We start from the raw sequence: 14,672 nt of genomic DNA on the forward strand, positions 1-14,672 counted from the left end.
TTAAGTAATCATGTCTTTGTATAGTTAAGAGGGTTACTGACATTAACGGCTTTCAGCCGGCCGCGGCACTCCGCCAGAGATTACGTTTAAATTGAGGGATCAATCAGTTCCTGTACCTCCCACCTTACGACTGCCATTATTACAAACTTGAGGATTTAGACATACGTCACAATGTAAATCCATTGCTTTGATCTCGTTTGTTTTGTTCGTCTGTGAGGACTGAGCAACAACAAGAGCTTGACTAAACTAACAATCAAAATTTATTAAATAATAAATAAACGAGTACATAAATTTAACCACTAACTCTACGTTATACTCGAAACAACTTATAGCTAACTACAACGTATGCTACACAAACACACTCCATCCTTTATGGATCCCGGGCTATTTACTTCTTTCTGACCACCTCGCCTGGTGGGGTGTCCACCTTCTCTGACGTTACTTCAAATTGCGTTTCTAATCTGTGAACAAATAACATTTCATTAATATTGCTTATCTATCAAAGGGTTTTAATTTGGTGACTGTAATCTTTCATGTAGCTCGTCACCTGGCCTCGATGGTTACAATTTTATCATCGCTTTGAATTACACCCACCACACCTACAAAATGTGACTATTTTCTCGTATTTTCAAACGCTAAAATACAAGTTAAATAAATCAACAATATGGTAATACTGAGCGGGTATCTGCCTTTGTGTCCGTGTATTAGCATGACCTGATCCGGGAACGCGTCAGGCTCCTGTTCAAAATAAATCCATTACAATAATCACGAGGCTGATGTCGCCTCCTTCTATTCAGAAGCCGATGAACTCAGGGCAAAAAACCTTGAGTTTGTTTTAAATTGCAAAACGTTTGTATTATATTTTCATAGGCTTGTCTATGTTACTATGGCGGACACACGGAATAACTACGACGCAGGTTCAACTGTTTTACACTGATAAAATCATTTTAAAACTTCAAAAAATAAACGATCAAATGCAAATCATTTTTAACAAAGAAAACCGATTGTTTTATTGTGTCTGTGGTCGTCATCTCACCATCTCTCAAAGTCCCTAATTCACAAACGTTCATTTCTTTAGAATATTAGCGAAGACTTCTCAGAGAAATTAAATTTAAATTATGTAAGACGAGGTTGGCTAGTGTTACCCACGTACATACCGGTCTGCGGATATTAGGGTAACATATCAATACTTGCGGGTACATCAGGCCGGCAAGTTAACGACCGCTAAATTCGAAGGTGATTCGTAGATGCCGTGCGATAGGCATCCGCATGCATAATCCAGACATCTACGTGGTTATAAGGAAAATACTCCAAACTACCCACATCGCTTATTCATGAAACTTGTTTGTATAAATAGTTAGGTGATTATCATGCTTCAGTCACCCTGGTAGGTTACAGCCCATGTGTTCAAAAACCTGACAGAAACGAGTGGAAATAATTATGTGTATCGAACATTGATTTAAATACAAAACTTAAGAACTATATAATTAAGTATCTGAGATAAGTTACTGATGTCTCTGTCAAATATGTAGCCAGTTAGATAGCTATTACGACTTAAACGACACTCGCGAGATAAATTTTTCACTACACGGTTGACTATCATATGCCAATATCATAATATACTGTATTACAGTACCTAAACACACACACACACACACACTGTGTAAGTGTGTAATGGAAATATTTGAGCAAAATGTATTGATTTGATTGAGCTACACTAAAAATACGACAACAAACAAAATCTACTGGAAAAACACTACAGAATTGATGAATGAAATCCAATTTCTTTTGATAACTTCCTCGGCCCACACAAACAGCTCGTCAGGTAGGTTTCCGATGAAAACAGGCTATATTTACTCAAGAGTCAACCTTTAGCCCGGGCCGAACTACAATAGGAGTGTCACAGTGTCGCGGTGTCAGTGTTGAGTGTCCGACACATGTGTCACAACACGACACAGGACAAAAAATCTGTGGCTCTAGTGAAAAGGGATGTAAGTCTAAAAATGCAACTTTACAGGAGACGCAAAAAACGCTCCGCGCGATGTTTCAATATTTGTAGCGGTCAAACTGCTGCCGAATTAAATACATGTGATGTGTTTTATAGGTAAACGATGTATGCTCTTTCTTTTTATGTAGTTATTTTTTATGTAAACTTAGTAGTTTCCGAAATAGTGACTTATACCAACCACAAAATGAAAGCCTCAAGGGTATGAAATAAGTTATACCCCTTTACATTTAAATCAAAAGTTCATTTACACAAGTGAAAAAGGATACGCATTTGGAATAATTTTTATGATAACTAAGTAATGCAATGGATTAATAAGTGTTTAACTATCAGAAACACGTGTATTCTTAATAAACTTACCATCAACATGATTAAAATTTAAAAAATATAAAAAGTAATTATTTGTCCCCTTTTTCACATTGATTATAGACAAGTTAAGGGGGACATAAAGACTTATGTGAATCATTTTGTGTAACTTATATCTATTTTTAACACAAGTAAAAGTAATAAATTACTTTATAGTGTTTTTTATTATGAAAATAATTTATAAAATCAATTAAAAAATAAAAAGTGTCATTCACACAGCCCTTGGAGAATAGCTTTCGGAACACGGTGGTATAGATTCGTCAGTAACCCAATCATCTTCGGTCATCATTGCCATATCTTTGTGAACAAGATCTATCAAAGGATTAATGCGACCGCGATCAGCATTTCAAAAACAAAATATTATTTACTTTAAAAAAATACCCCTGGGAAACGCTGCAAAAACCTTTGGCGTATAAAGTGGATGTAAGTACGAAATCGAAAAGGAAAATTGGTGTACTTATACAACTTAGGCAGATTCCATAGCACGGTTATAAAATGTTTTACATTTTAATTTTACACACTGAGTATTGTATCAATATGAGTTTAAATAAATAAAAATCTTTAGATTTATTAGAGAAATGTAGTTTTAAACTAATTTTCATATTTTCTTGATTAACTCTTAGACTACACGTGAGATGACGGGATGCGGACGACTAGGAACAATGCGTTCTATACGTCCACAGAGTAGATGAACAGAACGCAACATTCCCAGTCGTCCGCAGTGGGGACGAGCGGGAATGACTCCTAATACTTAGTGATAACAATAATAACATAAAATAGGTCCGCAAGGCAGCTTGTGGCGAGCTGTTGGGCAGTGGCGACACCACGGACCTGACTCCCGAGAGAGGCCCTATTTTTCATTCCGGTTAGTACCTGCGACTAACCGGAGAGGCCTCTCCTACCTCATTCTTGCCTTAACCGGCTAGTTTGAGTGGAGATTCGCAAGAATGGAGTTGCCTTCAACTCCAACTCGGGCGAAGGATGTATCCCAGTAAGATGCTGGGGACCAGCATCCTACCTTGACCGTACTTCCGGGATTGCTCTAATAGCCGTGAATTGCCTCTCCTTCCTCAAGCAGCTCAACGTATGTTGCCCTCTTGTCACTACATGCTAGCGGCCGTTTTCGGGGGCCCAGTAATTAAGTTTGCGAGTCACCCCCTGCCTGTTTATCCGTATGTATCAATATTGGTCAGGGGCAGGGGCCATAGTACCATAGTTAACCGGTTAACTATTCCACAGCCACCCACACCCATATCCCTATCATTTCTTTTTACCATATCTCACAATAGTTCTGCATCAACCGGGGATTGTCCTTTGGTGTACTTCCATAGTGCATACAGGGATTCATATCGCCTTCAGGGATAATCGCCGGCTGATGTCCCATTACATTTAGATTAAAAATTTTCAACGGGCCTCTGCGAGTTGGCTTCGGCTCCTCGTATGCCTACCAAAGGTCCGGGACTCTGTGGTCCCGAGATAGGAAAATAACAAACATAAAATAGTAACAATTAATAAACGGAATAACAAAAAAAGCACCGAGTAGTAAGTAGAATAACCTATGTCAACAAGTTACGACTCTTTACAGGAATAAACACTTATCATTCGTATTTAATTTTATTATTGTAGGAAATATTATTAGAACAGAGACTAGAAACTCAGTGTAAAACGGTAACGGTAGTACATGTTGACTAAAATCCATAAAATTTTATGATAACATTGAAATAATCGACTAAAACAAGTGGAAAAGGATACAACTCACTCGCGTAATTATCGATTTTCAAAAATAATAATCAATAAACGGAATAACAATAACAGCTTTGGTTTAGCAAAAAATGCATCGAGTAAATCGAGTTACAGCGCGCTCCCCACCCACCCGCACTGTACCCCGAGTCGTACATTCGTAACTTTTTTCACGTAAAGTGAAACATACTCGTAGGATACAAATACAGTTAAATCGATTTAAATTTATTAATTTCAATATTAAAAACGTGAAAACAGATGTCAACAGACTTGTTTTTGATTTTTCTGTTTTATGTAGGTGAAAAGAGATTTATGTCTAGTAAAACCATTATTCACTAAACATTTTTTAAAGAACAAGTACACTTAAGCCGTTTTACGCCAAATAAAACGAAACGCTGGAAATCTATAATTAGTTAAATTCCTACTCACAAAGTAAAGATGTCATAGTTCTGTATAAAGAAATTTGAATATACTTATACCCGAACTTTCAATTTTTTTTTGTTTGAATTAAACCCTTTTGCACACAGTAACTTCTTTATTTTTAGAGATAGGTTAGATCCGTTTTCACCAATCGATAGAGCATTTTTTTCTGAACATTTTGGTGTACTTAACTCATTTTCGGCAAAATCGGACTTATACCCCTTTTCACTAGGGCCACAGAAATACATCGTACAAAAGGTTCACATAGCTCAGAACAATACGAGACTATAATTATAGTACCATAACGATTGGCTTTTTATTCTCTGAAAGGATAGAACCTCAGTTATTTTAAGTTTTTTATAAACTCCCAAAAATATCCACAAAGAAACCATTATTTCTTGTCAATGGGTAACATCATATTTTTCATCAAAATAATTAGTGAAACACAAAAATATAACAATACTCCCCGTTCCTGACATAAAGTCACCGATCTTTCTCCCTAGTACCTGTTCTATGTTGCTAACGACAAGCTAATGTAATAAGCGACAGTTGGGCCGCGTCGCGATGTCGCCCGGGCAGCCATACTCCTGTAATTGTTCTTCGAAAAGAACAACATCAAGTAGGCTAATGGATAGTTAATCCAATAAAAAGCACATTTACGAAAAGAGCTGACAACTTGCTTGCTTTTATACCTCACGACACGACTGCGACACGATACCGTTGCGGTTACAAGTGTTTTAGTGTAACGCGGATTGGATTTTCAGTCTCGTGTTAATCGCGATTGCTAAGTAAATTGGAGTCTATTTCAGTAGCAGTCCAGTTCTTCAAAGAAGTAAGCAGTACTGCAGTATAGTAGAAGAAAAGGGATTGGACTCCCAGAATACAGATTCCATTTAACTATTCAAACGACAATAATCAGGTCAGGAAAAATGTGTACCCAACCTTCACAGTTCCTGTATTCGTATGAAAAATACACCTACCTATGTGTGAGGTTTATGCAACCCTTCCCAAATTCCTCGAATATATGTTAATACTGTCCCAAATAGTCTCCATCGTTACGGTATCTTCCCTCTCCCGTCAATTATAAAAACCCTCGCGGCCTAAAAATTCTGCTATATTTATCTTAATTCCCACACGTGTGTTATAGAACAGTAGACCTTATCACAAGGTAGTACAGGTTACAATCGTGCTGCACACTCGTGTGTAGGGTACGTGAGCTTTCCTACAATTATTTGTAACAGGGGCGACGACAAACTATTAGCGAGTTGTTGTCTCATGATCTTATTGACTTTAATGGGTACTGCATTACTGGATGTATAGACATTGTTAAATATTTATATAGTTACGCTAACTACACTTGGCCGGCAACGCACTTGTAACGCATCTGGTGTTTCGAGTGTCCATGGGCGGCGGTGATCGCTTACCATCTAGTGATTCTGATCTCGTTTACCGGCTTATACTATAAAAAGTCGTCACACAATGACCATTCCATACACCACACAATACAATGCACACTGTACAGTACCTACTTAAACACATAATTATGTGAAAGACAAAGAAAGAATTAAGTCATTACCTGTGTTATTACAATAAGATACAAACACGTATTGACGCATTATGCCTTCACAATTAAACCACGACACAAAAAATGCGTTACTAATCCGATTCGATACACAAAACGACAAAGAGCACAAAGAATTCCAACATTACAATACTGCGATGTCCAAAGTTCAGTACCCCGGTCAGTCTACCCCACGAACAGACAGACGATGGCACATCGGCAATTCAATATACAGCGATCATCACTAATATAACTCAAAATTCAACAAATCATGAAAAAACATTCAAATATACATATTTTTCTCGTATAAATCTTCACATTTTATACGGGAATCGAACCTCGGACCGCGAGGTGAGAGGCCGATCACCTATGGCATTGACTTCGTAAGGAAATGTAAAGGAAACTTTAAAATGGATGCGACATTAAAATGTATTGGAAGGAAATATGAGTGACGTCACCAACACGTGACGTGGATCTGGAACATTCTGCAAATATATAACAGCAAAACAAAGCAAATATTGCAATCTCCTACAATGATAAACATTTCCAACTACATGAAAAGTTTCTTCCAACCTTTGAAGCAAGTAGGTAATAATAGCAAGGACCTAATCATAGTGAACGCAATCATTATAAGATAATGCAGTATGTACCAATACGGAGACATTTCAATATCGTAACGACGACACGCGCTTCTCCTGAGGCTACGAAAAATATTACATAAGGGGCCAAACAAATTCACGTACATTTTCGTGTATCTAACGCTTCTCTGTTATCACTGCGTGGCAGGGGCTTGGAAATACTTATTATGTGTTTTGTAATCATATGCTGAGCGATTTACAAAGAACACAACCCCGCCCGTGGGTGCCATCACACGTTGTTGGGGGTTTATTCCATGAGGATAGGCAGCCTCACGAAAATGTAATTGTACCGAGATAAACGGATTGCTTTCATGGGGAAAATGCACGCAAAATTGCAAATTTTTCAAAAGAGAGCGTTGTAATATAGCCAAGCAACGCAATTGGTTTTTTATCGATGACGTATTTTGCCCTGTTGTCTAATAGTAAAGCCCAAGTAAAACACGAAGCTCCAACAATAACGACCCGCTTACAAAGAATAGTCCTTCCCATCGACAATCCGAACCCTACACGGGGTTTACGACCACAAAACTTACAAATACTACATTTTATCAATTACATCAATGGTGCACGTGGCCCCAGCCAAATTAGAGCTGTGGCGACACATGCGACTTACGACCCTATCGCCAGTAATATATGGAGCAAAATTGAGTTTCTCAAGCAACCAAGGTTAAAGCAATCCGGAAATTAGGGCAACGAGTGAATAGGCTTCATTGTCGCGTCTACCCCTTTTGATTAAAACGCGTTTGCAATCGTGGACTCGAGTGGGACTCTACCATTGTGAGGTTCTTCGGATTGTCAACGATAATTTAATAGACCCATCGTGACAATGTGTTACAAAACTTCCCTTTGTGACGTTCCACTGGGAGCAGCTTTGTCTCCAGAGTAATTGCTAAATTAAAATAAATGTGTACAATGTCAGTAAACGTTCCAAGCACTCGGTGATAAATTCTCTGACAATAACAGGCCACAATTACTGTCATTTCATTCACACAATCATTTACATAATTATTGAGAAGCATTACAATAATGCGGCATTTAAGATATTTTGAATAAATAATGTAAGAAACCTTCCATCTCCATGTGACACAATTCTCTCCACGTTACAGGTTACAAAGCCTGAGAACCAACCTTGTAAGGTTTGACCAAAGTTACAAGAACATTTTTGCAATATGGATCCTGACACGAGCGGTACGTACACGTGGCTGTGGCACTTCCTTTGGCAACAATTACACAATCGACATGAAAGGCGGAGGTGACGCAAGGCTCACGTGAAATCCTCACAAATTCACTCCGACTACATTTCGTTTGGCGTCGACGAGAAAAGCAACAAAAAGAAATAATTTCGCGATACATGTTAGCAAATGAAAAAAAGTCGTTCGTTACTGCCATCCATCATGGCAGTAACGAACAAAAGCTTTTAGTTGTACAAAGCGGGCGAGTCGCGTGTCGCGCCGCGCCGCGCCGCTGTCGCGCGGTCGACATGTATGCAATCAGCCTTATTGCATGCTCCACATTCTGCCACGGGTTTATATCAACGACAATTTTAAACAACACCATGTTGTGTAACTTGATTTCGTCAAATATTTGTTTCAGGGGAGTGCTATGGGGATGACGACGGCGGCAAGATAGGGGGTTATATTTCTTCACATTTACAAACACATAATTAAACTAAGGGAAATAAATTATTTTATTAGTATTCCGGTGACATGTCATATACAAAGAGACAGGTTTCATATTTTAGTAGAACTGTAACAAAGCGAGATTCAGTCAGAGATAGATCAATGATGATTTTACTTACATAATTGTCACGAGTAACAATAAGCAATCAAACTAATTTGAAGCATTCATCTGAATGGTTTCGGGAAGCTAGTAAAGTTACCCCTCACAGCCAGATATACCTACATAATATTATAATCTAACAATACCGAGCTTGTTGATTTGATACCAATACCTCTCCGTTTACAATGTACTCAACTCAACAATATTAATACATAATTACATTGCTGTAGGATAATTAATTATTATGTTACATTTCCGCAGAGAGCTCAATTTCCTGACAAGAGGGATCATTTTCAACAACTAGGAGTGCCAGCTAAACAAAGTTTACGGGCGATAGTGTGAGAGGAAACTCTATTTCTTAGTGTGATTTGTTAATCACACAAACAATATCTCAATTGTGTGATGAGTGATGTGTACATATTAGTAAACGCACGCAGGGCACAGAAAAAAAAACATAGTGATTATCCATATTTCTAACAACAAAACTTAAAGCTGAACCAACCACATCTGTCTCGCCAAAATAAACTCATAAGCAGAGATAATATTCCATAAATCCTTGTCCAAAACTAGTAATAACAACAAATTAATAAGCGCAGGTTCCATTCCCGCTCCACTCGTCTCTGAGTTGACATCAAAGCCGTATTGTCTGACAATCCAGTTGTTATTACAAAGCGCTCGTTATTAATTACAACACAATTCTAATAACAGACGGTTTACTGATCATTAAATGTTGGCTATAGGGAGCCCTTTACTGTAACACGTAGCTAAGTCTCCAGATAGAGACGTTTTCAGTCATGCATTAGATACTTGGAGAGTTGTACTCATAGTGATACAATTAGGTACAATGAAAGGTAGAAAATGTGTCCCTTATGACACATTTCTTCCCCCCCCCCCCTTCAAAAAATAAACCAATCCGATAATTTCGAATTTATATTACTCAATTGAGTAAGTATAAATAAAGTAGTACTGATTTACTATGCACTGCAAAGCACTATCTCTCCTACCAATCAGTAAGGAACTATATTATGTATATTTCTAGTCATTTTATTTCCCTTTCTTTCCATGCAAAGCTACTCTACTACTCATCGCTTACGTAGAGCGCAGTAGATAATGTAAACAAGTAGTAGGTACCTACGACAATATATCAATAACTGCATCGCCTCATCACATGCTAGCATGCTACATAATATACTCGTACAGTATACAAAGCTATACAAAGCTATAATAAAACAGTGAGAAGCGAGCGTTGACCCGAGCACACCTGGAGCACTCGCCCTACTATAGGGCTGCCACTCCACAAACAATAAAATTAAAACATTGGTAAAAAGTCCAGTCATAATTCTTAAGGTGTAACAACCCAATATTGTAGAGAAAGCTATGTATTATTATTGTTAATAATGAACAGAGTGTGTATTAATGTACAAAGCAATCTACGATGATCATCATGGCTTATTCCTTTCCCATATGAGATAAGGCCTTAGCTCAACATTGGTACCCATCTATGTATTTATATTTTCAGGCAATAGTAGTAACAAAAGCAACGTTTATCGCAGAGGTAAATATGAGGTTCTAACGTCTAGACCACATTATTTAAATAGTGATAGCTTACTAATTCAGTCAGGGATTGCATCGACATTTGCTTAACATTTCAGTCACTCTCCCAACTCTCTACTTAATGACATCTGTAGTGAGCCTGCGGGCCGCAGCCAGTCGTGTCATAAGAACTATTTCAATTGCTGCCTAATGCAAATGTCAGCTTTAGAAATGTCAAACTCGTGAGTGATTTCGAAGGGAACGAAAACATCGCGTTTCTGATTATAACAAACTACCTGCCTATTTACTCAAAGAAAGGATGATCAACGATTGAAAGGCAATCAAATGCCTGAATTAAAAAATATCTAAGAGGTATTAGACGAATCTAAGAACTGATTACAGCCATTTATTGGCTCCAAAGCAATTTCACTCTTACAGAGAAGTTGCTGCAGTTTACCAATTCCAAAAATAAATGTCATCGCCAACCCTATGGAAAGTTCACAAGTGTCCACGTTATACGTTATCAACAAACCGCGTTATAATATAACGCATTGATTATCAACTAGTTTTCCCCTCGACGATTAATTCAACGCGTTTCATGTCATTCAAATTGAACCGCTTTGTGGCAAGACAAAGGAGCTTGACTCGACGCAGTTCAACGACACGATCCTACTTTGTAGTACACCGTGTTACCTCTAAACGTGTTACATTCGCTTTTGTGGACGAATGCGGGTCAAGTGTTAGCACTGTTACTCGTTACTTGCCCACAAGTACTTACAAGGGAAACTAGTACAACAACCACCTACTGAGGCTTCGTGAACAGTAACTAAATAAGCCCTTCTTTTAGTCAGCACAGTCGAACAATGTACCAGCTGGCATTGTCAATGCTGCTATACAGAATGCTTGCTAGTTTATTTTTATTGCCTTTCAATACAATTCAGATTGTTTATTTATCAATCAAACAAAAGATTCGTCCCTACAAAGCATCTATCAAAGCATCCTCCATGTTGTACTGTGATGTGAGCCCCTTACAGAAACATAAAACGAGTATTCCAGTAGCCAGGTCAATAGAAGTGCATAAAAACACGTCAGCTCATACTTGCCCACATCCCCATACAAGTTAACCCCGTTTCGAATAAAATCACACTGTAAAACGTGAAGCTATTCAAGTGGGCCCATTGTTATTTTGCACGTGGCAACCTCACTACTTTTTCCCATGGCAACCCTTTATTTTCACTCGCCTCACGCTACATAAAGGGCTTTACAAGTATTTCAAACGTAATAATTACATGCGTATTTAATAATACAATCGCTATTGTAATAGTTTTCTTTTTAATTGTTAAACCGAATGGAAGTAAGTACCCACTCACCTAACGTCAACTGTTTGAATGAAACGTTGCGTTGATTGAAACAATCTCATTGAAGAACAAAGTGCTATATTGAATTACTTTAAGAGGTACATACCTATTTAATGCCTTCACAGCTATTGCTACAATTCTTATTTTAACGAAATATATTACAAAATAACTCTTTGTTAGAGTTCTTTCATGTGGTGTGGACAATACACAATGTTCCTTGTCACCGTGGCTTGTACTGTACCTACCTACTAAATATGAATAAGTAAAAATAAAATTGCAACAAAATATTACAAACCTGAGGTTTCTCAAGCGACAGTCTGATATAATACTGATTCGAGAGCGCGAGTCGCCGATCTCTAGCGGCGGCAGCGTGGCTTTCGACCTGCTGCTACAAGTGAACAGACGAATATACTTTTAAAAAGTTATTGCGGGATTACATGTTTTGCGACTAAACTGACTGCAGAATAAAAAGTCTCCGAATATTTGATAAATTACATAATTAATACATGGATTAAAACTATACGCTGCTTATTCTCACCCAGGTTTCATGAAGCTCTTGCTCTTCTCAGTAAGTCGTCTCTTGGGGCGCTCCACCGTGGAGTCTCCAGCGCCGTGCAAGGACCCATCCACCGGAGTCGTAGTCTTCAACTCGCCGTACGAAGAGTCCTGGTACGAAAATAAAAATAATTATCAGTCAGTCTGTCTGGCTATCTGCCTATGTGTCTGCCAGCGGATCTCATGAGCGCTTTAAAGTGGAGAAAGAAAATATTTATTAACATGTCTGTGCTTACAAGATAGGACATAGCAAATATTTTAGAATGTACTTTTCTTCTAGAAATCGAATTTGAACCACTTCTTTGGAAAGTAAGATCGTCGACCAATCAAGCTCTAAGAGTCTCACCTTATAAATATGCTGGTATAATGTCGAGACAAGGGTTGTAGTGTTTGTACCTTTTCGGAGATTCCCTCCGTGCTGTAGTCAGTGACCTTCTGCAGCACTTCGCTCTCAGTGTTGAGGTACTCCTCGGACGTGGCCTGGGTGTCAGAGCTCGATACCTGCACATAATCCCACAAACCACACCAAATTAATGTTATAGATTGCGTCACGTTCAAACATACGATACATTCTACTTACGTAGCTGTCACCCCTGGAACGCCTTTCTCTCTTTCCGTCCGGTTTAATTCCCCTCACGGAGTCACTTACTTGGACCTTGCCAGGAAACCTTACCAAAAAATATGAAAATAAAAGTTTCAAGAAAAATCTCAAAAATAATCTCACTTCCGATCCTTAAATTGCGAAAAAAATCGTTTGACATTGCATTGAGAAATAAAATGGAATCTTTAATAGATATACTATTATCTTTACTCATATTTAAATTCAATTTAAATCTCTTCCAAAGCTAATAAAGCCGTCAAAATTTAATACATTTACGGAACTGAGCCATATTAAACATTACCAGTACTGCTCTGGTATTTCTTCTATGACTGGAAGATCCAATGAGGACGAACTGGGCCACTTCCGCAAAGGAGCATCAGGTGTATCTTCTATAATGTTCAGTTCCTGCCGACCCCAAGTGTCTTTCGGAGACGGGTCCGGAAGCTTGTCGGGGATCCACGAGTCCTCGCGGTGGGGAATGTAACAAGGAGGATACGCACTCGAATCCTCACCAGGATCGTGTCGATAGAAATGCCTGTGGTAAAGTTTGACTTAAGAATTACCTGAACTACCTCAACATTTTAGACGGAAACAAATAAAGAACAAAATGTATCAACTCACTATGCTTACGCAGCTGTTTATTTCACCGTATAAGTTACCAGAACTAACCAGCCCTCCCCCCAAAAGGTTGCCAAAGTGCGGGCGAGCCGATTGCTTACCATTGGGTAATCCTAACCCATCATTTTTTTACAAGAAAAAGATCCATGATGACCCACTAATTACCCTGGTGAACCTGGTCGATACAGCCTCACAGAAACACACAACGCAAGCGTTGTTTCAAACAAAGCTTGCGTTTTGTGTCGCTATACATCCTCACTCTCGTCCTTCAATCCCTAGATTCCCAAATTGCCCAAATCTCTGGTGTTGCGGGTGTTCGGGGATGTTGTCGCCCTGCTCGTTTTGTCCGCTATCCCATATATATAATTAGTACGATAGATACCAATCTATCAGCTTTAGCCACGCTTCGGTAGCGCAGTGCACGGTGAATATGGCTGTCTGTTTCTCCATATAATTCTCGTAGCCAATTTTCAAGGCGGTGTCGAGGATTTCCTCTCGGATGTCAAATATTATCAGGTCATTTTCCTCTTTTTGAAGAATTTCTGCCCTGTTAATTAAACCACAAAATTATAATGTCTCACGACCCTAGACTGAGAAAATACACAAAAAGCAGAAACATGTTTTTTACCCCTGTACAGTGGCAATATAAACCTAGTGGCGTTTTTGAACAAGGTTTGAATAAAATAAGAACTATAGCAATCATTATTTTGTAGTCGGTAATTAAGTATGTAAATGACTCTACATTCATCATTTTTTCATAGATATGTCAATTATGAGGATAGGTAATCTCGCTGCCTTGCCCTTTCATCAAGCAACTTTTAAACAATAGGAACGGATGCAAAATTTACCAAGTTCGTTCAGGAATGTCCTTTGGTAAAGCGACCAAGGTTCTTGCATCATCTGAAACTTGGAGCTTTCGGCCTCTTCGAGATATTTTGTATTTACTGTACGACGGTGTAACAGTAGTCATTTCTGTTGCTAGTTAAATTATGATTAATTTTGCTAAAATGAAAAATATCAAAAATATAAACAACCTTTCGAAATAATGGACGTTCTCGTAATGCGCTGTATAGCTGTCAGAGGTGATGGAGGTAAAGAAACTAAATATTTTTAAAACAAAAACTAACCAAATCCATAGATACTCACATCGATATAATCTAAACCTTTTTTTAACTATTTTAACTAGAAATACATAAAAACAAACGTTCCTAACGTTTATAAATTAAAATTGTGCGTGCAACCGTGTACTCCATATGGTGCCTCCTCCACTAATGTTACTCGAATCAAATAAATGTTATTAAATTAACAATATTAAGTACCTCTTGGATCCGACAGACAAACTACATATATAGTTTTGTCGGACTGTATACTAGTTTATAAGTTCATAACATGTACCTTTTAATAAAATAAATAATAAATAAATAATAAGTTACAACTTCATATAGCCCCTAGTTACCCTTTTATAAATCCGATACTACCTAGCTAATAATCTCATCGT

At 38.1% G+C, this 14,672-nt stretch overlaps 1 protein-coding gene across 3 annotated transcripts; it reads right to left on the reverse strand.

Moving 5' to 3' along the window:
* Positions 1 to 237: 237 nt before the first annotated feature.
* LOC126910717 (uncharacterized) lies at positions 238 to 14,272 on the reverse strand. Of its 3 annotated transcripts, none has more exons than XM_050693981.1 (8): positions 14,023 to 14,272; positions 13,557 to 13,721; positions 12,858 to 13,091; positions 12,536 to 12,623; positions 12,352 to 12,456; positions 11,939 to 12,066; positions 11,696 to 11,785; positions 238 to 461 (listed from the first exon to the last, which is right to left on the reverse strand). In XM_050693981.1, the coding sequence occupies exons 1-8, from the start codon at positions 14,142 to 14,144 to the stop codon at positions 389 to 391; spliced, it is 1,005 nt and encodes a 334-aa protein (XP_050549938.1). In that variant the 5' UTR covers positions 14,145 to 14,272; the 3' UTR covers positions 238 to 388. The 3 variants fall into 3 exon arrangements, with proteins under 3 accessions (XP_050549938.1, XP_050549937.1, XP_050549939.1); XM_050693980.1 differs by having other exon boundaries at positions 11,696 to 11,788; XM_050693982.1 differs by lacking the exon at positions 11,696 to 11,785.
* Positions 14,273 to 14,672: the final 400 nt, after the last annotated feature.

Source organism: Spodoptera frugiperda, chromosome 5, assembly GCF_023101765.2.
Source record: "Spodoptera frugiperda isolate SF20-4 chromosome 5, AGI-APGP_CSIRO_Sfru_2.0, whole genome shotgun sequence".
NCBI classification, from domain to species: Eukaryota; Metazoa; Arthropoda; class Insecta; order Lepidoptera; family Noctuidae; genus Spodoptera; species Spodoptera frugiperda.